Source organism: Artibeus jamaicensis, unplaced genomic scaffold (assembly GCF_021234435.1).
Source record: "Artibeus jamaicensis isolate MK-2021 breed Jamaican fruit bat unplaced genomic scaffold, CSHL_Jam_final scaffold_11, whole genome shotgun sequence".
Classification (NCBI taxonomy): domain Eukaryota; kingdom Metazoa; phylum Chordata; class Mammalia; order Chiroptera; family Phyllostomidae; genus Artibeus; species Artibeus jamaicensis.
The window spans coordinates 2,901,986-2,926,471 of NW_026522027.1; the positions used below are offsets into that span (position 1 = coordinate 2,901,986).

At 40.3% G+C, this 24,486-nt stretch overlaps 1 protein-coding gene and 2 pseudogenes across 1 annotated transcript; 2 read left to right on the forward strand and 1 right to left on the reverse strand.

Moving 5' to 3' along the window:
• Nucleotides 1–102: 102 nt before the first annotated feature.
• On the forward strand, nucleotides 103–5,393 carry LOC128625909 (small nuclear ribonucleoprotein G-like; annotated as a pseudogene).
• An 869-nt stretch (nucleotides 5,394–6,262) lies between these two features.
• Nucleotides 6,263–7,555, reverse strand: LOC119054395 (WW domain-containing oxidoreductase-like; annotated as a pseudogene).
• Nucleotides 7,556–7,863: 308 nt separating this feature from the next.
• Nucleotides 7,864–24,486, forward strand: LOC119054428 (zinc finger protein 234-like). The gene is given in 6 exon segments (XM_053655728.1): nucleotides 7,864–7,979; nucleotides 9,815–9,917; nucleotides 14,421–14,526; nucleotides 14,529–14,546; nucleotides 14,995–15,084; nucleotides 21,343–24,486. Coding segments are annotated over 5 exon segments (2,100 nt in total). The 5' UTR covers nucleotides 7,864–7,979; nucleotides 9,815–9,902; the 3' UTR covers nucleotides 23,214–24,486.

The window sequence follows — 24,486 nt, forward strand, 5'->3', positions numbered from 1 at the left end:
TTTGATATGACTGCTTTTTAATTGTAGCATATCTTTAGTCAAACTTTGCTAGAGGCTTTGGCAAGTTTGAAGAACATTTAGTTTCTCAACTTCCTATATTCTTCCCTTATTCCCATGAAGTAAAATACCAGAAGAACTTGTTGGGACTTGGTAATTTCAAATGTATTTAATAATGGTGGAGAAATAACATTAACATGCTTTTCTTTTTGGGTAAAAACACATCTTTGGAAAATCAGATACAACAGATTGTGTAAGGCATGACTGTCTGATTTGGAAATCATAGTATAAGAATTTAAGATTATGGAAAAGTGAATACCACATCAATAATGCCATACAATTTTTAGAAAAGAAATAACTTCATCAATAGGAGTTTATATATTTCCATAATAACATACGACATTAAAGAGATGGCAAGGACATGTAATAACAGGAGAAGAACATAATATGCCTTTGTGAAATCAGACTGGCTTTTGTAAAATTAAATTCCTGAATGTGTGTGTGTTTGTGTATGTATATATGTGGAAAGGGGCACTCTTAGTAATGATATCTGTCAGATTATTTGGTGGTATTTTCATCTTATAATTTCATTATATGTTTTAATTTCTCAGCATCAATTTGATTAAACTGGTAAATTTTGTACAGTGGAATTTGAAAAGTGACTATTATGAATCCTTTACAGGTAAGGATTCCTAATAATTGTACTCCATTATTATACGACATATACAATCAAAATTAAGGAATAGGATTCAGTGAGTACTCAAAATTTTTATGGTTATTTGAATACACATAAACTAATGAGTGATCAGTTGTCTTTGCAGTTATTGCATGTGATACATCTTTAAGCACGAGCCAAGGAGTGGGCCAATACTGGAGATAGAAACAGAGGGAATACACGTCATGGCAGTTAGAAGATTCTTGGAAGAAAAAGTGTGCGTGGATAGGAAGCAGCATGATAGTGGAGCCTCCATGGAGAAAGAGCAGCTTTAGATGCCGTTTCCTACTTCTTACACCATCATGGTATATTAAGTGTATTAGGCTAAAAGACTTTTCTTAAAGTATCTAATAGAGGTAAGGTTATTTTTGTAATTTTCTGGACTATATCTTCACAGAATTTTATGTACTTACTAAGATCCATGCTATCTCAATTTGCATAGTGTTTGGGAGTCCCTAAGGTTATCTTTGGGTTCTCTGGTTTCCTCTCATGACTCAATGTAGTTGGACTTAGGACCATGTCACAGTGAAAGGAGATGAAGCAAAATCAGTGAAGGGAAAAGGCACATGGAAGATGTCTGGAGGAAATCGGGTGTAAGCTTCCAAGAGTCCGCTCTCCATGGTATTACATGGGACTCAGTTCCTCCAGCACTGAATTTTGGCCACGTGTGAAATGTCTACAATAGGGCCTCATTGTAGGCCCTATAAGTACTTGGAGACCAGTACTTACTGGGAGCTGGTCATGTGAGCACCATCTGGTCAGAATGTACCAAAATCCCGGGCTTTAAGTAAGGAAAGTGGGTGTTAGGCATAAATGACATTGCACAGTGCACAGCTCCTAACAGTTACGGAATGGTGGGAACTCAAAATCCATGTTTACTGTCAACAGCCAAAGTCCAACTTGCAGGTCATTCTAAGGATCACAGTTGGAACTGCTTTACTAACGTTCCTGCACATGTGGTATCAGATCTAGGGCCTGTAGTCTTTCTTTTTTTTTTTTAAACTAGTCAGAGACCAGAGTTAAGTTATCTCCAAAGTAATTGTTTCTAACAAGCCTCACCAGTTTAAACAAAAAGTACTTCTAAAACTGAAGTTTATAGGTAGGATTCCTCAAGGTGGTCACAGGGTAACACCTGGGACTAGGTGGTTCATGTTCTTGTAGCCCAGAGTGCACCAGGGCTAGATTTCCAACCACATTCAATAGTTAATTCCTAGCTTCTAGTTTCCTGAGTCTTTGTGGGACCACTGAGTTCAAGCTCACACTTTTCACCATGGGCTTCACGTCCTTTTTTTAGTTGTGGGGGGGGGTGTACCTGGGGATTTCCCTATCATTTAAAGATTTGAGTCTGATATATCCTGTTTCTTTGACACATTAATTTTAAAGTCATTCTCAAAGCATCTGTTATCTGCAGACTTGGTATTTTGTTACATGAATATCTTAATATAAATATTTCTTGGAAAGGGTTTAAAAATTATTTTCACTGAAAATAATACCAGTGCAGGAAAGCTCAAAGGAGAGTGTGGAAAATATGAACTCTAGCTATTAATATTCCGGTGAGCTTGCTTCGGTGTATGCATATAAATAATAGTCACAGAATTTTACAAACTAGGAACACGATTCATACTATTTTCTAATTATAGTGTTTCACTCACTGAAACAGTTGTTGAAGATCATTTCATAGGTTGACCTACAACCTCATGTCTAATGCCTAAACAGTATTTCCTTAACCAGTTTTTTACTGATGAAGATCAGTGGGATAGTCAATTTAATGTGGCAACTTGCCCAGACTCCAGTTCTTAGTATTAGATTATACACAAACCTAGGTGTTGGGAAGGTTTTGTAGAGGTGATTAAAGTCTGTAGTCCTTTGAGAAAGGGGTAATATATAATCTCAGTTGGCCTGATTGAATTGGTTGAAAGTCCTTAAGAGCAGAACTGAAACTTCCCTGAAATAATACCATTCCATGTTTCCATTTTGGCCCTTCTAATGGTGTGTGCCAGAGATTTTCACTTGCCAAGCCAGCCCCACAATCTTGTAAGGCAGTTTCTTATAATAAATCTCTGTGTTCCCTCCTGATTATTCTGTTCCTTTTAACCCTTACCAAAAAAGGTTTTTGTTCTGAGAGTGGTTCTAGAGGAACAGAATGTTAAGGATGAGTTTTCTGAATGTGTGTTCTGGCATTGGTTCTCTAATCGTAATGATTTTGTTTCCCACGAAAAATAGAGCATTGGTAGTCATTGATATGACAAAAATACACAAAATACCACATTTGCTATTCTTAGTGAAGTAACTGTGGAAGACAAGGTACTGGTTGACTATGAGATATTTAGAACATATTCATCAAACTAAGGAGTATAATGGGATTTTTCTGATTGCTTCTAACTGCTGGAGAAAGTGGGAATGAGAAAGATGCACTCATAGCCTCAAATTCAAGCTCAACCTGAAAGCTTCAGATCATGCATTGGCTTCTTGACCTTTCCTGTTGATCTTGGCATCCCAAGTAAGTAAATAGATGGCAAATCTACTAAATCATTTTCTGACTTTCTAGGTGACAAAGTTCTAGGACAAATGAACAAATGTCTAATTTGAACCACCAAAAACAGTCCCAGGCCCTAAATCAATTATAAAATGTGGTCAGTTTACAAACCCAGAATCCCTTGGATGAAAGGGAGACAAGGTCCTCTTGAGGGTGGAACCTGCTATACTGCAAATATGTGTGCTGTTAATCTTTTCCCCCAAGGGGCTGTGTACCAATGTGGCTGTGTACTGAAAGGGGAAACAGACTTTTTTTTGGCAGTGATTGGACCCTTGCTTTCTGATTTGGAGTAAGGCCTGAGGGAGCACTCTAGATTGGGTGGTGTCTGAAGAAAGTACCAATTCTAATATTGAGTATTGCAATAAATGTAACCTTTGACAGGGTAAATTAGAGCAAGGATAAAGCTTTAAGTGGTAAAGAAACAGCAGTCATTTAGCCAAGTGGCGGGGGTGCGGGGGTGTCTGGTGTTGTGTGGATAGCATGGTGACCTTGTTTTTGTCTGTATCTAAAATTATGAAAAAGGCCTCGTTTTACCTCACTTTACCATAGTCTCAGAGAAACCTCATTTGAAGACGGTATGCTGTGGTTCTTTTATGTCCCAAAGGAGGATAACATGGCCTCGCTGTGAGTGCCACGCCAACTTCCAGATGTTAGGGGTGGTTTTGTTTTTAGTTCTCAATCCATTCAGTGCAACATTACACAGCAATCATATGGAAGGAGTCAGATTTTCACTGCCAGATACTAGAAACTCTGGCTTATATTGAGTTTAGAAAATGCAGCCCTGGCTGGTGTGGCTCAGTGGATTGAGTGCTGGCTTGTGAATCAAAGGGTTGCCAGTTTGATTCCCAGTCAGGGCACAAGCCTGGGTTGTCAGCCAGGTCCCCAGTAGGGGGCCGGAGAGAGGCAACCACACATTGCTGTTTCTCCTCCTCTCACCCTCCCTGCCCTTCTCTGTAAAAATAAATAAAACCTTTTAAAAAGAAAAAAATGGATACAGAACATGAGACTTCATTTTGTTAATATGTTTATGGGAGGAAAAAATCTTCGAGAAGGATTCTAAGTGCATTTTTTTCTTAAAATTTCCTTTATGCAATTTTAATGTTCCCAGTAATGTGTTTTAAAAAGTAGTAACCATCAGAAAAAAAATTTTAACTACAAATATAAAGTTAAAAAACTCAATGCTAAAACATGCTCCCTCACCTATAGAATCATCATCACCAGTGCTCTGGCATTAAATCATAGGCTTTGAGAGTCAAAATGACTCCAATGCTGAGCTCTTCGGCTGTTATGCTTGGTTTGAGATAGTGGGCAAATTTCTTCTCTGAAACTTGGTGTTTTTTATCTCCAAAATAGGGATGATTATAATGAATGAAAAGTTAAAATGAGGGCAGAACTCTTCCATGAGGACAGGCTTCCACTTTGGCCCCCTCAAGTTGTGCTTCCTGCCAAACTGGTGGTGCCACAGCGTCCATGGTTGGTGCTGGTAGTTTCGTTGCTCTTCATCAGATAATTCTGCTTCCCAAATCATTCCACCTTGCTCATTCCTTAAACCCTGTTTTAGCCTCCTATTGTCACATTATACTGAACATTATCCTTTCAGTCATCTGGTGTCCTCTAGATGGTCATTCTCCATTAATTTCTTTTTTCTAATAAAAAGCATGTTCTTATTAGCGTAGGATGAGGGAATAATAGGAATTTTAAGAAGAATGCTAAAGCAGGAGCTCCAGGAAGCTGTAAAACTTCCATGATTGTTTTGCTTTCTAAAATTGTGTATAAAGAATAAAAGGGAAAAAAAAGAATAAAAGAATTCCTTTTGAAGGCATTGTTGAACTCACTGAATAGACACCATGAGCAAAGTTCACCCACCCGAGCTAAAAAAATTTATGGACAAGTAGTTATTGAAATTAAATGGTGGCAGACATGTCCAAGGAGTCTTGCAGGGATTTGACCCCTTTATGAATCTTGTGATAGATGAATATTGCGGAGATGGCAACTAGTGGTCAACAGAATATTGGAATGGTGGTAGTACCAAGCAATAGTATGGTTGAAGCCTTGGAACGAGTATAAAAATGGCCGTGTTCACCAGAGAAACCAACTGCTTCCGTGTCCCCTCTCCACATCTGTTTTACTACAATATAAAAATTGGTTCTTTACATTTATTTTCACATTGAATTTTTGTGAAATAAATTTTTGTATTGGCCAAAAATAAAAAGAATTCCCCACCTGAAAACTACCTTATAAATTCTTACAGACATAATGTTTCCTTTCCTGCCTGTCAAGGAAGTGGAGGAACACGTCACAAAATTTGTTTGTCATAATCTCTGAAGAACTTTTTGGGCAGCTCTGGCCCGGTAGCTCTGTTGGTTAGAGTATTGTCCTGATACACCAAAGTTTTGGGTTCAATCCCCAGTCACAGGACATACAAGAATCAACCTATGAATGCATAAATAAGTGGAACAACAAATTGATGTTTTTTCTCTCTCCCTTCCTCTCCTTATCTAAAGTAAATTTTTTAAGAATTTAAAGAATTTTTATACAGTTTGTCAGAGGAGTATTAGGGTCAGTACTTCTGTGACCCACTAGCTCTGTCCCATCCATTTCCCAGTGTCACCTCCATCTTGGCTGGCTGAAACAAAGTTCAGAGTTCTCTTTTCAGTAGTTACCAAGTCCAGTGAGATTTGCTCCGGACAAATGAAACAATTATCTCCTGGATGATGCAGCAAAGAAGAATAAACACTTTTTTTCTTACCTAAACAGGAAGAAGCTGTAGAGTGGCTTCCAGGGTGGCTGCGGTGTGGCCTTGGTGGGCTGTGGCAATGGTGCTGGCTGGGTGGGACAGGGGCACCAGACTATTCTAATCAAAGAGAATTGCTTGTGCTTCTACGATGAGAGGAGGAACTCACATACCAACTGAGCATGCGCTTTCAAACAGGCCACCACCAGGAAAGCAAAGGTATCGAAGCCTAAGCCAGACTGTCCCTTGATCCCTGGAATCCCCCTGGTTCCCATTTATACTTAACATTTTTCCACCTGCTGTGACTTTTATTTTCCTTAGTCTGGTGGAACTGTGTCAGCAGGACACAGAAAGGCCCCTGGATGATAAATTGGAAGGTGTTCAGCATTGGCAGTGACACGTTTGCACACACAGGTTGGGTGTGTGTGCCAATCCTTACTAGAGTTGCCACTTAGCTGAACTGGATGCCAAGTCTTCCTTAGATCAGCACCTCACTGAGTGCCCACAGGTCCCCAGCTCTCTTCATTCTGAACTTCTGGGGAGGGCAGGCAGCAGCAACAGTTGTTGAAATACATCCCTCCCAGACCCTCGAGTTTGGGAGCAGCAGCGCAGTACACAGTGTTGGTAGCTCCTTGTTCCATGGACTTGGTGAAAGGCCCGATCAAGGTAAACAGCAGTGTGTACAAGCCACCAATTGCAATGCAGGGAGGAGTACATCATGTTTCCTGGACGTACAGCCTTCGATGTGACCCCACTCAGGGAGGTGCGATGAAGTTCATTGGAGAAGAGAATATTGCAGAGTTTGGACGGGTTGTAAGCCAGCATGGCCCAGCAGTCGTTTTTAGTTGGAGAGAGGTGGCTAAAGTCTAGTTTTCCTGAGAAAAAAGTATTTGTAAAACTATGGGACTCTGAAGAGACCACCATGACTCCAGCTGGGGCTGCGCAGCATCCTGAAGGAGCTGGAAACGTAGAAGTGCCCCAGGTGATTCGCCTGGTAGGTGGTCTTCAGGCCGTCTTTTGTGAGGCTCCAGGGTAGAGCAACAGCCGCTGTGTTACACACAAGCATATGCAGAGGCACATTCTTGGCCTTGAACTCTGGAGCAAAATACTGCACGCTATAGAGCAGAGGAGGTTCAGGGTCATTGCTTGAACACGGCTTCATTGGCTCTTGTCATATTCCTACAGACCAGGGTCACGTGAGCACCATGAAGGGTAAAAGACTTGGAGCTTTCAAAACCTATTACTGAATCATCTCCAGTACTACGACCACTTTGCCCTTTGTAGTACTACCATCATATCTCTGTCTGGTGGCTGGCATTGTAGGATTATCATCTACAGTAAATGCCAGTCTTGGGTACAAATAGGTACTTCTTTTATTTATATGGTCGACGAAATATACTTGTACATTCTCATTGGTTTTTTGTTCCCATCCATATGGCAAATCTGCTATTTGTTTCCTTTTTCCAGTTTTCAGATGTTCCCATTGAGCCTTCTCCTCAGTGTGATTGGCATAGTAAACCCAACCGTCTTTGGTGGTTCTCTGCTCCCAGCTGGTCCAGCGCTGCACTGCCAAATTCCGTTAATTTCTCGAAGATTGTATATCCTCCTCTTGTTCCACTCTGGTTACTACCCAGGAAGTTTGTACTGTGGGTATAACTCCGCTCTACTCTAGCATTTTGGGAAGTGTAGTCAAGGAGCTGACCTTAGACATAATACTCTTTCCTACAGGGTGAGCCTCTAGTAAACTTTTTCCTTCGGAATTCAGGGAAGTGTAGTCCAGACGCCTTGGGTGCTCCAGTGCATTTCGCAGGAAGGCGGTTCTGGTGCATTCTGGGAAATGTAGTCCGGAAGCTTCTTGATATCGCAAGCACTTCCTTTCTCGGAGACTGAGGTTGCTGTGGTTTTCCCTGGAGTGGTACGTCGGTTGCGCATCTTCCTGGCGGTCCGAACTTTCTACCTCTACGCTTAGGTCCCACAATGAGTCGGCAGGCGACCTAGTGGGTAAAAAGCCTCCGCGGCGGAAGTCTATTATGAAGGGCGAAATTTGCTTCTTTTCCTCTTATCTGTTTTAACTGTAGAAATTTGAAAACACTGCCAAGAAAGAATAAACTAATGAACTTCCATATAATTTCATGAATTATTACTAATGGTTAATAGTGTTACCTAATAGATAATGCTAGAAAACATACTAGATAACATTATATAATCCACAGTCCTGCATTTATCTTCTTCTGTTTTTCACTTAAAGTCTTCATAATGTAGCCCTGGCTGGTGTAGCTCAGTGGATTAAGCATGGGCTGTGAACCAAAGGGTTGCCAGTTCGATTCCCAGTCAGGGCACATGCCTGGATTGTGGGCCAGGTCCCCAGAATGGGGCATGTGAGAGGCAAACACACATTAAAGAAAAAATTTTTAAAAGTCTTCATAATGTATTTTCATTGGAGGACTCATGGGAAGGCAACACAGACTCACAGTATAGTCAGTTTTCCCCTCAGCTTCAAAGTCCACTTTTATGCATTTGCCTTAAGTTTTATACCTTGTCGTATAAAAACTTTACAAAATTTTTTATCATACTTCTTTTTTATTATTTATTTTTATTGATCATGCCATTACAGTTGTTCTATTCCCCACTTCATTCCCCTCCACCCTACCCCCCCATCCCCACCATTAACCCCCTTTAGTTTATGACCATGTGTCTCAAGTTCTTTAGATTCTGTATTTTCCATACTATTCTTGCCCTCCCCCCATCTATTTTCTGTCTACTGTCTATGCTACTTATTTTCTGTACCTTCTCCCCCCTTCTCCTCCTCCCATTCCCCTGTTGCTAACCCTCCTTGAGATCTTCATTTCTATGTTTCCACTCCTGATCTAGCTGTCCTTTTAGTTTGCTTTTGTTTTAGGTGTGGTTGTTAATATTCTTTTTTAATGTGGAATGAATCCACAGCCTTTGTTTTGTTCTTAATGCTTTGTACAAGCAAAGAGTCAAGTTACTTATGAGCCAGTCCTCTGGCATTTATTTGATATGTTCCATGGTCAGGTTCAGACCCTGCACTGCTGCCAGGGACCCCACAGAAGTGGCGAAGTGTCCTGGCCATCACAACGCGATAGGAGCCGAAGGGTGTCGGTTTGTCCCTTTTTGATGAAATCAGCTTTGTTCACTAAGCTGAGGGGATGTCTATCAGGTTTGAATTTTTTGAAATTAATATGGGTTTTTTCTGGGGAGGTACATTTATTATTGGGCATTCTACTATAAAGACAAGCTTCCCCTTCCCACTCACTGTATTCATTCATTCATTCATTCATTCAAATATAAATATTATATCAGTAGAGATTCAGAATCCATAAATTAGTTTTACTCATTTAAATAACATGCAGATTAACATTTATTTTTACCAAATGGGACTTGGCTGAGTGGGGCGGGGCACGTTTTTGTTTCCTCACTTGGATTCCTCTTACCCAGTTACAGATGATTAATGCCCAGTTCCTACCCAAATACCTAGGCAACCAACTTACATTCTGTCTCCATAGATCTGCTTATTATGGACATTGCATAAAAAAAGAATCACACAATATGTAGATTTTTGTTACAAAGTTTATCCATGTTCTACCATAACCAGTACTTTATTCCTTTTAATTGGGGGATAATATTCCATTGTACGGACATGCCACAGTTTGTCTGTTTATTCACACATAGGTCGATGTTTCAGTTCTTCCTAGTTTTAGGTTACTATGATTAATGCTGCTATAAAGATTCACAAGCTCATTCATAATAATTGCCGTGTAGTTGAGCAGCATCCAGGCTACGCCTACAGCTGGTTCCTTTACCTTTGCAGGCACTGCCAGGCACTGCCAACCACACTTCTGCCTTCCTGAGATCTGTATCGCTCAGAACTCTGCGCATCCCCAGAACTAGGAGGAAAAATGACCAAGTTCAAGGTAAGTAGGGCTTGCCTTGCTCACTTTTAAAGTTCTACCTCAGCCCCGGCTGGTGTGGCTCAGTGGATTGGGCACTGGCCTGTGACCCAAGGGATCGCCAGTTCAATTCCCAGTCAGGGCACATGGCTGGATTGCGGGCCAGGTCCCCATTTTGGGGGCATGTGAGAGGCAATTGATGGATGTATCTCTCATACATTGATGTTTCTTTCCCTCTCTTTCTCCCTCCCTTCCCATCTCTCTTAAGACAAAATAAATAAAATCTGTAAAAAAAATAAAATAAAGTTCTACCTCATACCAGATTGTCACATGTTTTTCTTGGGACAACTCAATACTTGAACAATGGGTATTTGAGGACCTGGTAGGCTCCAAGGTTTTGAGTTTACTTTGCATTTGTTTTTAGTTTTTGTTTTATATTATTATTTATTTTGTGGAGAAGAAAAGTTACTTCTTGAGAAGAAGAAGTAACTTTTCTTCTCCACAAAATAAAATTGTGGAGAAATGAACAATTATCTCATTTTACTGTTTCCCTGCTGACAAATTTGCTGTTTTTACTTTTTATTTATGTATTTATTTATTTTTTTAAGACTTTATTTATTTATTTTTAAAGGGGAAGGGAAGGAGAGAGGGAGAGAAACATCAATGCGTGGTTGCCTCTCATGCATCTCCTGCTGGGAACTGGCCTGCAACCCAGGCATGTGCCCTGACTGGTAATGTTTTTACTTTTTTTTAAAATTCTTAAAAAGATTTTATTCATTTTTTAGAATTTATTTATTTTTAGACAAAGGAGAAGGGGGGGAGAAAGAGAAGGAGAGAAATATCAATTGGCTACCAGGCATATACCCTGACTGGTAATCAAACCAGCGACCTTTGGGTTTGCAGGCCAACGCTCAATCCACTGAGTCACACCAGCCAGGGCTTTTCTAATATTTAAATTTTTTTATTTACTTATTTTTAGAGAGAGGGAAAAGGAAGGAAAAAGAGAAACATTGATTGATTGCCTCTTGCATTCCCACAACTGAGGACTTGGCCTGCAACATAGGTGTACACCCTGAGCAGGAATTGAATTGGCAACCTTTTGGTCTGCAGGCTGGTGCTCAATCCACTGAGCCACACCAGCCAGGGCTGTTTTTATTTTCCAATACTCTTTTTCTCATATTCAGTCATAGATGTATTTGTATTCATGTTATATCTAATTTTAAATTGTAACTTTTCTCCTCTGATGTTATGTAATTTTTATTTTTTAGGGTCACATCACATTTCTATCGAATTGAGGTACCTTTTAATTTTTAACTACTTGCCACTCAGAGACATTTAGATGGTTTGGGAATTTTACTATTTTTTTTTACATTTATTTTTCTTTTCTTTTCCTTTTTAAATATTTTATTTATCTTTAGAGGGGAACGGAAGGAGAAAGAGAGAAATATCAATGTAGGGTTGCGTCCCGTGTGTCCCCTGCTGGGAACTAGCCTGCAACCCAGGCATGTGCCCTGACTGGGAATCGAACCATGGTTGCTTGGTTCCCAGGCCCACGCTGAATTCACTGAGCTACGCCAGCCAGGGCTATTTTTATTTTTCAATCACAGTTAACCTTCAACATCCTATTAGTTTCAGGTGTGCAGCACAGTGGTCGGACATATAATTTAACTCACAAAGTGACCCCCTCTTTTAATCTAGCACCCACCTGGCACCATACATAGTTGTTACAATATTATTGAGTATATTTCCTCTGCTGTACTTCACATCTCTGTGGAATTGCTTTAAGCAACACTGCAGTGACAGCCATGTTACATAAAATCATTTCCTCCAACATCAATTCTGAAAACAATCTGACAGTTTTCTTTATTGTATTGAATTTGATATGTGTCAAGGTGGCTGTTTTCCATGTAGAACATCCAGATATCCGCATGGCACTGCAGACAGCGCTGCTGCTTCGCACAAATATCACTGGAGATTTTCATACAGAACAAGCTGGAATCCGTCTTTGCCATGCCTGAGTCAGGCCTTCTGTGTTTTTTATTTAGTGGTGTTTTTTCCTCTTGTGTAGTAATTGGTTTGACTAACGTAAGCTTAGTTTGAACCTTAGTTTAAAATGTCCAGAGATACTAGAAGATTTGTCGGTAATGAGCATTCTGTGACTGCATTCCTTCTCAGAGCTGCTGAATGAGGATATTTGGGCCTCATCTTCAGCTTAAACACATGAAATATGAACAGTCTGCTCAGATCCCCACAGGAAACGGAGGGTCAGGAATGGTAGGCATTCTACTCAAGTGAAAGAGATTGACAAAAAGAAAGACAGGAAGAGTTCCTTTCAGGATCTGTGCCCTGGAGACCCCTTCTGAGTGACAGTTTCCACAGGTGGCGCTGCTGTCCCCCAACCCCTTCTCCATCCTTTCTCAGGGCGTGTGTTTTCTGTCCCTGTTGTGGCTCCTCCTCAGGTCCACAGAGATGCTCAGCACTCCCAACACACAAAGACTGAAGTTAGCATAGTTGTATAAAAATCTCTAGCCCTGGCTGGTGTGGCCCAGTGGATTGAGGGCCGACTTGCGCTGGTTCCATTCCCAGTCAGGGCACATGCTTGGGTTGCGGCCCAGGTCCCCAGTTTGGGGCTCATGAGAGGCAACCACACATTGATGTTTCTATCTCTCCCTTGCCCTCTCTCTAGAAATAAAGAAAATCATTTTTTCAAAAATCTCTAAATCCGTCTGTGGTAAAAGACACCTTCCAGTAGTGTCCAACCTTATGGTGTCTGTGGGCCACCCTGGAAGGAGAGCTGTCTTGTGCCACATTAAATAGACAATCACGAACAAAAACTGATAAGCTAAAAAAAAAAAGGTGTTAAGTAAATTTACTTAAAACTGTGTTGGGTCACGTTCACAGCCGTCCTGGGCCACATGCAGCCTGTGAACCACAGGTCAGACACCGCTGCTACAGTGTAATAGAAAAATAAAATTACCAGAAAAAATAACCTGGGGCAAAAATATTTACCCCAAAAATGCCAAAAAATATTTACTACATGAATGCCAAAATTCATAATAGGAATCTTTGGGGCTTTTTTGTTTATTTCATAATAGGAGTCCTATACATAGGGTTAATGAAAGAACCCAGTGAAATATGAACGAAGGACATGAATAGGTCTGTTCAAGAGGAGAAAGAGAGATGAGTAGTAAACATTTGAAAACGTGAAGTTAATAATTTATAATCAAATAAGTGCAAATACTAAAACAAATTGTTCTCCCAAATCAGATGCCAAAGCCCAGGGAAATTTTATAACCTGCTCTTGGCTACTGTAGAGAGAATCAGGGTGCTTGTATTCTCTTGAAAGATTCAGGAAACAGAGGGGAAATCTGGGGAAAAAAATCTATCATTATATGATCATAATTTTAAACATGCTTATTTTTGATATTTTAATTTTTGTTTGCAGTTCCTTAAATAGGAAAGTAAAATGTACATAAAGTGTAGATTTGCAGGATAAGTTTTAATGAGAAAAATATATAAGATTAAATATTTAGAATAGGTAATTATAGGTCTTCAGTTCCCTGGAATAATATGGAGCCATGAAACAAGATAAAATATATTTGATAATGATAAGAAGAAATAAGAATAATAGCATATGAAAAAAAAGAATAATAGCATATGTTTATTAGGCACTTCGCCTGTCAAGCGTTGTCCCAAATGCTATAGATATTCCCTTGTTTAATGTTTGGAAGAGCTCAGTCATGGTCAGGACCATTATACAGAGGCATGTAGGCAAGTTTGTTCAAGGTCACACAGCTTATGAAGGATAGACCTTTGTGACGCGCACTGAGGCATATTGGCTTCAGAGCATGACACTGAATGCTGCAATCAAGAGATGTAGTGTGTGCCTTGAGGTTTCAGGGGACAGCCACATATAAAAAGTGATAGTTTCCAGGATTCACTTGTGAGTGAGGAGGAAGGAAGGTGCTACCAAATATGTTTGGACTAAATTACTAAATGCTTCTGGGGGCCACTGGCAATATTCACTGGAAAGTAGCCATGGCTGGTGTGGTTTAGTGGGTTGAGTGCCTGCCTGTGAACCAAAGGGTTGCTGGTTCAATTCCCAGGCAGGGCGCATGCCTGTATTGTGGGCCAGGTCCCCAATAGGGGGCTCAGGAGGCAACTACACATTGATGTTTCTCTCCCTCTCTTTCCCTAAAAAAATTTATAAAATCTTTTTTAAAAAGAAAGAAAAGTAAATCACAAGTGCCCCAGTATGCATATTTAGGGTTCTTGGAGTTTACTTGTAAGTAGAATCAATGAGGGCACAAAAGAAAAATACGAGGACTGTTGTCACTGCCGCACCTCCGCTGAGCCTGAGGAGTCAGTGGCATTGGAAGGGTAGAGGGGATGGCAGATCTGCACATCAACTTAAGTCACTCAGAATCTGAAACCATTTCTCGCTAAAGCACTCTACCTTCTCGGTACTGTATCTTTTCATGTGGCCATTGATTATAAGATTGAGGTTGCCTGTGTTTGGTGTTGTAGGAGGAATTGACATTCAAAGACGTGGCTGTGATCTTCACTGAGGAAGAGCTGGGGCTGCTGGACTCCATCCAGAGGAAGCTGTACCAAGATGTGATGCTGGAGAACTTCGGAACCTGGTCTCTCTGGGTGAGGACAGGCGCCCTCTCTGAGTGTCACTCCCCAGGAGTGGCTTGTGTCCTCAGGTGTTTAAGGCTTTGTGGATCTTAAAATGGTCACTTGCATTCTTGGACCTGAATTTTGTACCAGCACTTTTTAATGCAGTAAAATAAGGGAGAAATATCCATTTGTTAGAAAGAACAGGATACATTACAGCAAAAACACTGGCTAATTACATGAGTAATGTAAGAACCAGTGGGAGGAGCTTAATGAAAATAGGCATTGGTTAGAAATCAGGTTTTGTAATAAATACCTTTTGTGCGTATCTCTGTAGGTCTTGAGATATTGGTATTTCTTCAAATAGGTCATGTTTTTACTCATTTTGATTAATTGATCAGTATGCAATAGAAATCTAAATTTCCAGTAAATGATACCTCTAGTGTGTTCATTTTAAATATGTGACTTGTCTTGTTCCCAGGATGTCACCCCTTCAAACATGACATAGTCCACTTAGAAAAAGAAAAAAGTCTTTGGATGATAACCACAACCCAAAGAGAAGGGAAGTCAGGTAAGCACCAAGCAGACAGAAGTCCTCAGAGATGTTCTCCCATGTGTTTAGTTCTTTTCCACCCCTTTGACTCTCATCTGGCCCAAATTGCCAGACCTCTCTCTTGAATTATTTCAACCACTCGTGCTGGTTGCGCTTCTCCCACCCTCCCTCTGATGGTCTCTGAGCCATAGGAGACAAAGCCAAACAGCTGTTCCTTTACTCAACATCCTTTCTGGCTTTTCATTTTTCTTAAAACCTCTCTAAGTGGCTTCCGGAGCCCTCCGTGTCCTGCTCTGCATCCTCTCCCTTGTGCTCTGTCTCTTCCACCCGAATCGTCCTTTCTTCTGATTCTCAGATCTGCCAGCAATGCTATTGCCTGTTGCTGCCATGACAGATTCCCACAAACATCATGGCCTAAAACAGCACACACTGCTTATCTCACAGTTCCATAGGCCAGAGGTGTGACGTGGTTCTTCTGGGTGTACATCCGGGTGTTGGCACAATTATACTTCTTTTGGGAGTCTCTTGAGGATGGTGTGCCTTTGCCTCTCAGGCTACTATAGATCCCCCACCTTTCTTAGCTGTGGCCCCCCTTTCTCCATCTTCTCAGCCATCAACAGTGCTCCTCTCTGCCTGTTCTGCTGTAGTCACATTTCCCTCTTCCACTTGGAAGGACCCTTTCAACTACGTTGTGCCCATCTGAACAGTAGAGGACTGTCTTCAATTTTAAGGTCAGCTGATTATCGACCTTAATTACCTTTTGCCGTGTAACCTAACATATTCTAGGCTCCAAAAATTAGGATGAAGATGCTTTGGGAACACTCATCCTGCTGACTACAGGTCCTTCTGCCTCAGGGCCCTGCTTGTTTTCTCTGAGCCAGACATTCTCTTTCACCTACAACCTTCCTGTTCCCTCCTTACTTCACTCAGGTCTCTGCTCAGTTTTAATTTCATGAGAAAGGCCTTCTCTGCCCACCCTGTGGAAAATACATCCTTTCTCTGCTCTCCTCGTTCTGCCTTTTATTGGGGCTCATATGTTTTTGTTTACCTGCATGTTACCTCTCTCTCCGCACGGGAGTATAATGCCCCTGAGTGAGGAATTTTCATGTTTTGTTTATTGCTCTAGCCTCAGTGCCTAAAGTAGTCTGCTTTATGACAAGTGTCTGTGAATGTTTGTTGACTTAGTCATTGTGGTTCACAGGTTGGGGACCTCAGTGTCTCCATAGTCCCTGTAGGAGATGGCTGTAGACCATGTGCAAGCCAGAGTAGATGGAGGATGTGTCAGAACATTAGTTGTCTTTTTATGAATGCCTGTCTAGTTACTTTATATTTCATTTACTCTCTTGAGTGCCTCTGACATGAACATATGTTTGTGTGTGTGCACTTGACTCACATTCCAGGGAAACTTCTAAGTGTCGTGGTTGTGACCACACTGAGTGACACACTTCCCCTGTGGCCTTCCTGGAGCCTTCTTAAGTGAGTATACTCATTCTGGGAAGAATGGTTTTCGAATGAGGATTCTGAAGGCTGATTCTCAGATAGCTGAGAAATCAAGGAAAAAAGTCTATTTCCTGCACTGCCAGACAGTAACCAGACTGTGAGCTGCACTTCCCCAGAAGATCTACCATCTGCGGCCCATTCATGTCTTTCAAAGTGCACGTCCATGTCACCGCCCTCAGGTTTCCCTTCATGTCCCTGAGGGGGAAGATTGAAGATGAGAGTGACATGGAACACACCTCAGTGTCGTATATAAATCTGGTTCAAAAATCTGTTGTGCCTTTGTTTTCTACAAATTTAGCTATTTAACAAATGTTTTAAAAAAAATACAGATTTCGTCAGGGCACATACCGGGGTTGCAGACCGGTTCCCTGCAGGCCACTTCCCAGCAGGGGACACATGAAAGGCAACCATACATTGATACTTCTCTCCCTCTCTCCTTCCCTTCCCCTCTAAAGATAAATAAATAAAATATTTTTAAAAAAAAATACAGATTTCATATAATTTTCCCTTAATTGTTACAAAGACTTGGTGTTTTTCAACTAGTGAACATTGTAACTTGGAAAGAATCAGGAAAATTGCTGTTTAAAATTGTCACATCCTCAGAGAGCCTCCCTGTCCCCTTCACACAACTATTTCTAAGGGTCCATTTGTTAAATATAACCATAAATTATGTTACTTACCAAGAAGTACATACTTACTACATAATATTTTTCCAAGCTTCCACTCTTGGAACTTATCTTTGCACTTGAAAAATTTCTTTCATTAAGGCCTTGGTAACTTCTAGAACCAAAGTTTTCAGGTTTTTTTTTTCTAGGAGCCATAGTAAGTGATGCATCTTTCATTGTAACCAAAACCAGTCTTTCACATGTTTTAGAATTACATGTGTGACTTTCACAGCCATTTTGTATACTAATCCCTCTCCTGTTGGTGATGATTCTCTGACACTTTCTATCCTGGTTCTTTCTCCTCAAGCTTTTAAATTTATTTTGCAGCTCACTAAAGGGATGGGGCTTTCAATTTGAAAAATTGCTGTAATAGGCTTTTTTTTAAATCTACAGCCAAAGTTTTTTCCAAACTCTGCTTTCAAAGAAATAGTCCGAAAGCTTCAAAAGAAACCAGTGATAGGCCCTCTTGCTTTCTTTTTGCTCCAAGGATTTTGCCATCTTTAATTTTCTCTTTAACATCATGTTTGGTGTATGTACCCCTGTGTCTTTTGGTTTGACCAAAAGTAAAACTTTCTTGGTGGGACTCATTTATTTATTCAATGTACATTTGCTGCATGCTCACCATGTTTCAGGCACAGTTCTGAGTGGTGGTTGTATACCAGGAAGGTGCGTTGTGTTTGGTGTACAAGGTGTAAATCCATCTTTCTTTGATGTTGTAGGGGAAAGACATCATTAAACAACAGTTGACTTTGGGTGTCTGATGGTAAAAGTGCTGTGTAGAACATCAACAAAGAGCATGGATGTTGCCAGAGGTGAACTGAGTGAGGACAAGATTTATTATCTTACACTGGGTGGTGAAGTGGCCGTGTGGGTGGGCTGACATTGACTAGAGACCTAAGAGACACGAGGAGCCATCCACGTGTCTCCCCGGGAAGATGTCTTGGCTGGAACCAATACTTGTTGGCTTTCTGAGTTTGTGCTGTGACCTTATCTTTTCCTTCTCCCGGGTTCTATCTCCATTGCAAAAGATTACCTTCCATTTTTCCACTCTGTTTTCTAGAGATCTGAATTAGTGTCAGATTTTAGAACAACATATGTTATCTGTTCAACTTTATTTCCCTTTTGTCCTCAGGGAGGAAGCTTGCCAATAGGAGCTAACGTTTCACTGTCTGCTTTACATTGTTTTAATCAATATGTGATTAGATGTTTACTCCCAAACCTGCAAATCATATAACCATCCCAGTCACCTTGAGATTGAAGTAAGTTTCCAATGAAATGACCCAAGACAGAGTTATATAGTGTGGATGCTTTTTTATTTTTATCCTCACCTGATGACTTGCCCACTGACCTTAGAGAGAGGGGAAGGGAAGGAGAGAGAGAGAGGAGAGAAAACATTGATAAGAGAGAGAAACATTGATTGGTTGCCTCTCACATGCATATGGACTGGACCAAACCCACTACCTCGATGTGCCCTAACTGGGAATCAAACCTGCGGCCTTTTGGTTTCTGAGACAATGCTACAACCAACTGAGCCACACTGGCCAAGACAAAACAGGATGCTTTTACTTAGTTATTTCTACATGGAGGAGAGTGAATTTCTCCTTTATAAAATATTTTCAGAAGTTCTTTAAAAAGGAAAACCTTTTCTTTTTTAGAACAGTTTTATATTCACAGCCAAATTGAGAGGAAGGTACAAAAATACCCTACATATCCCCTGCCCACATACACACAGAGTCTTTTTTTAAAAAAATTTTATTTATTTATTTATTAATAATAGAGTGGACAAGAAGGAGAAAGAGAACGAAAGAAACATCAATGTGTGATTGCCTCTTGCGCCCCCTACTGGGGAACTGGCCTGCAACCCACGCATGTGCCCTGACTGGGATTCCAACCGGCAACTCTTCCATTTGCAGGCCAACACTCAATGCACAGAGCCACACCAGCCAGGGTGCCCACAGACTCTTATATTATTGACATCCCCCATAAAATATAATTGATGAACCTAAATACATTGGCCCATTATTATCACCCAGAGTCTGTATTTTACAATAGGGCTCACTCTTGGTGTTATACATTCTGTGGATTTGGACGAATGTATAATGACACATAGCTATTATTATAGTGTCACATAGGGTATTATCACTGCCCTAAAAACGTTCCGTGCTCCACTTGTTCATCCCTTTCTTCCTATAACCCTTATCAACCACTGAAATTTTTATTATCTCCATAGTTTTGCCTTTTCCAGAATATCTTATAGTTGGAATCATATAATAAGTAATCCTTACATTAGCTTCTTTCATTTAATAATATGCTTTTACCTTTCATCCATATCTCTTCATGGTTTGATAGATCATTTCTTTTCAGCACTGAATAATATTCCATAGTGTGATATACCACAGTTTATCTATTCGTCTACTGAAGAACATCTTGGTTGCTTACAAGTTTTGTTGCTATTGAGTAAAGCTGGTGTAAACATTCATGCACAAGTTTTTGTGTGGACTTAGGTTTTCAGCTTCTTTCGTTAAACACCAAGGAGTGCAATGCTGGATGGTATGGTAAAAGTATGTTTAGTTTTGTAAGAAACCACTAAACTGTCTTCCAAAGTGACTATACCATTTTGCACTCCCATCAGCAGCCAATAAGAGCACCTGCTGCTTCACATCCTCATCAAAGCCCTTGAGGTTGTCAGTATGCTCGATTTTAGCCATTCTAATAGGTGTCTGGTGGCATCTCAGTATTTGAATTTACATTTCCCTGATGACATAAGATGCGGAGCATCTTTTTTATATGTTTAATTGTCATCTGTTTATCTTCTTAGGTGAAGTGTATGTTGAAGTCTTTGGTCCATTTGTAATAGTGTTCTTTGTTCTCTTACTGTTGACTTAAAAAAAAAGATTTTATTTATTGTCAGAGAGAAGGAAGGAAGGGAGGGAAGAGGGAGAGAAACATCGATGTGTAAGAGAAACATTCATCGGTTTTCTCTCCTGCATGTCCCCAACTGGGGACCTGGCCCACAACAGAGGCATGTGCAGGGACCAGAAATCAAACTGACAGGCTTTCCGTTTGCAGGATGACACCTAACCCACTGGGCCACACCAGTCAGGGCTTATTGTTGACTTTTAAGATAAGTACATTTTATTTTTATGTTTTTATTTAAAAGATTTTACATATTTTTTGAGGGTAAGGAAGGGAGGGAGAGAAACACTGATGTGTGAGAGAAACATCTATTGGTCATCTCTTGCACACCCCCAACAGAGGGCCTGGCTCACAACCCAGGCATGTGCCCTGACTGGGAACCAAACTGGTGACCTTTCAGTGTGTGGCAGGCTCAACCCACTGAGCCTCACTAGTCAGGGCAAGAGAAGTACTCTTTAATTGAAAAGTTCATTGAAGAAGTATTCTCTAGATGTTTAGATAACTTTGTATTAATATAGAAACTTTGAGATACCAACAAGGGTAAATCTTTTAGAAAACACATTTCTAAACTGAAGTTATTGGAAATTATCAAAAGTTTATAAGTTGCCAACTCATTTAATGTCTATCAACATGAAAAACAAGACGAGATGTACATGTTGTAAGAATTTCCAGGAATACCTTAAATATGTAAATATAAATACTTCAAGGTATTGGATATTAGATTATATTACATGAACCTGAAACTGAAATGTTTGATTGTTATTGCTCTTCCTTAAGTTGTAGTAGATTCCTTTTTTATTATCTATGTAATTTTTCTATCTATAATTTATTAACTGCATAATTTACTATCCAAGATTCAACACTAACTTGATATTCAGTAGAAATGGCCATAGGTTAACAGTTTGAATCCTATTGTCAACTTTTAAAATTAAGCCTTTGACATCTACCTTCCACCTCACATAAGAGACTTGATGTGTACTAATGGGTTTCATTATGCTCAGTGGATAGGAGCCAACTGGTCCACCTCTTGATTTCCATAGACATGCAAACCAGAGAACATTATACCCAGTGGAGAAGACAAACTGAATATTTCCTGGATTCATTTAAATCTCAGATTCTGTCTTCAGTGTGAAGTTGTGAAAATACTGAACAAAGCCTTCAGTTGTTCATTTCTCTGCATTCTCTGGCTTTACAGGAGGAAAGATCCAAGGTGAAATAGAGACTGTTCCAGAAGCAGACCCACATGAAGAGCTTTCCTGCTGGCATATCTGGCAACAGATTGCCAGTGACTTAACCAGGCATCAAGACTCCATAATAAAAAGTTCTCAGTTCTTCAAACGAGGTGATCCAACCAGCCAGGTTGGGGCAGGATTGTCTACAAATCACACAGGTCAGAAACCTTACCAGTGTAATGAATGTAAAAAATATGTCAATGATGTCTCCAACTTTGATCTTCAACAACAAATACACTCAGGAGAGGAGTCTCATACACGTAGTGAGTGTGGAAAAAGCTTCTGTTACAGCTCAGCACTCCGTATTCATCAGAGAGTTCACTTGGGAGAGAAACGCTATAAGTGTGATAAGTGTGGTAAGGAATTTAGTCAGAGTTCACATCTGCAAACTCATCTGAAAGTCCACACTGTAGAGAAGCCATTCAAATGTGAGCAGTGTGGGAAAGGCTTCAGTCGTAGAGCAACACCACTTACTGTTCATTGTAAATTACACTCTGGAGACAAACCTTATAATTGTGACAAATGTGGAAGGGCCTTTATTCACGCTTCACATCTTCAGGAACACCAGAGGATCCACACTGGGGAGAAGCCATTCAAATGTGATATATGTGGGAAGAACTTCCGTCGTAGATCAGCACCTAATAGCCACTGTATTGTCCACACAGGAGAGAAACCATACAAATGTGAGGACTGTGGGAAGCGTTTCACTTGTAGTTCAAATCTTCATATCCATCAGAGGGTCCACACAGGAGAGAAACCCTACAAATGTGAGGAATGTGGTAAGTGCTTTATTCAACCTTCACAATTTCAGGCCCATCGGAGAATCCACACTGGAGAGAAACCATATGTGTGTAAAGAGTGTGGTAAGGGCTTCATTTACAGTTCAAGTTTTCAAGCACATCAGGGGGTTCACACAGGAGCAAAACCATACAAGTGTGAGGAGTGTGGCAAGAGCTTCAGGATGAAAATCCATTATCAAGTTCATCTTGTGGTCCACACAAGAGAAAAACCCTATAAATGTGAAGTATGTGGGAAGGGCTTCTGTCAAAGTTCATACCTTAAAATTCATCAGAAGGCCCACTGTGTGGAGAAACCGTACAAGTGTGAAGAGTGTGGACAGGGCTTCAGTCAGAGTTCACGACTTCAGATTCATCAGCTGATCCATACTGGGGAGAAACCATACAAATGCGAAGAGTGTGGGAAGGGGTTCAGTCGTAGAGCAGACCTTAAAATTCATTGTAGAATCCACACAGGAGAAAAACCCTATAATTGTGAGGAGTGTGGGAAGGTCTTCAGTCAGGCCTCACATCTTCTTACCCATCAGAGAGTCCACAGTGGAGAAAAGCCATTCAAATGTGACAAGTGTGGGAAGAACTTTGGTCGCAGTTCACACCTTCAAGCCCATCAAAAAGTCCACACTGGGGAGAAGCCATACAGATGTGAGGAGTGTGGGAAGGGCTTCAAGTGGAGCTTGAATCTTGACATGCATCAGAGGGTCTACACAGGAGAGAAGCCATATAAGTGTGGGGAGTGTGGTAAGCACTTCAGTCAGGCCTCAAGTCTTCAGCTTCATCAGAGTGTCCACACTGGAGAGAAACCATACAAATGTGATACATGTGGCAAAGTCTTCAGTTGCTCTTCACAACTTCAGTGTCATGGGCGAGTTCACACAGGGGAGAAACCTTACAAGTGTGAGATATGTGGTAAAAGCTTCAGTTGGAGGTCAAATCTTGTAAGTCATTGCAGAGTCCATGCTGGTGATGCATTTTACAAAGATGAAGAGAGTGGTAAGACCATCAGAGAATTTTCAGAGGAAAGAAATTGTACCAAATGATGTCTTTTTAAAAACTCATATACAATCTGAATTATTATCAGGTTTTATAGGAGAAAAATATTTGTTCCAAAATTGGAACACATCTAAGTTTTCAGCAGGCCACACAGTGGAAAACCCTTGTGCATGGTACAGTAAGTGCTTCATTCAGAACTTTGACATTTATTAGCTGTCACTTAGGAGATGGTACTTAGAAAGGAAAACAGCTCAGTCTGGCATTTAACAAAAAATGCAGTGATGGACATGCCAGAATTGCTACCCACTAGAATGTAAGCTCCATGAGGACAGGGACTTTGCTGCCAAGTCTGGACAACCTTAACATTCACTGACTCTTCTAGATGTACTCAGTACTTACATGATAAATAAACAAAAAAGAGAACATGTACAATATAGGAAATATTTAGAGGAAGAGACCTGCCAAATAAAATTCAGGGAAATGAACATTTGTCAAAATACAGAAAACCACTCAGTATACACAACCACAATATTAATGCGGTACTCCACCATTGCAACTGACTTCCCCCTTCCCCACAGTGTCTGTTCTCGAGTGATTATTTGGGGCCCTGTCTAGTTTTGTAAGGATTGTGTACAGTGTAATTAGACTTTCTTTGTGGTTTCTCTGACAGTACAGACTGAAAAAGTTTTTTTTTAACTTTACAAGAAGTTAAAAAGCATGTTACAAAATTGATTTTTGTCTATCAATGTTAAGACAGGTTTGCCCTTAACACTTTGAAAGTGTCACCAATGTCAGCTTTCTTAACCTTGAATTTATTGTTGACTTCTAATTCTGTGCATTTCCAGCCTGACTTCGAAATGTTCTCCTTCTAATTACTGTAGCATTTCTTTTATCAAAACTTCTCAAGTAGGGTCTATGCCATATTCTTCCCACACACCCATGATACAAATACCAAAAAAAAAACCCTAGAAGGAACTCGATAATTTTATCAAATGTAAATATTGAGACAAGACTGACATGTATATGCTCTTCCCTATTGGTAGCAGTAAAACATAGTTTTGGGAAAGGAGTATATATCAGAATATAGGTTGTACATCTCTTTGATCTGGAAATCCCATAAACAAAGTTCTGATCATAAGATGAAAATACCAAGAAGATGAGCACCATGTCGATGATGTCACTGAACTATTTAAAATGAAAATAAGCATACATATATAGGAGCTAGAAGTTTGATATATTCCTGTCTTGATCTGAGGCCATTTAAATTATGAGAGATAATCTGTAAGGACAGGAGAAATACATAATATGGGCTTTGAGATA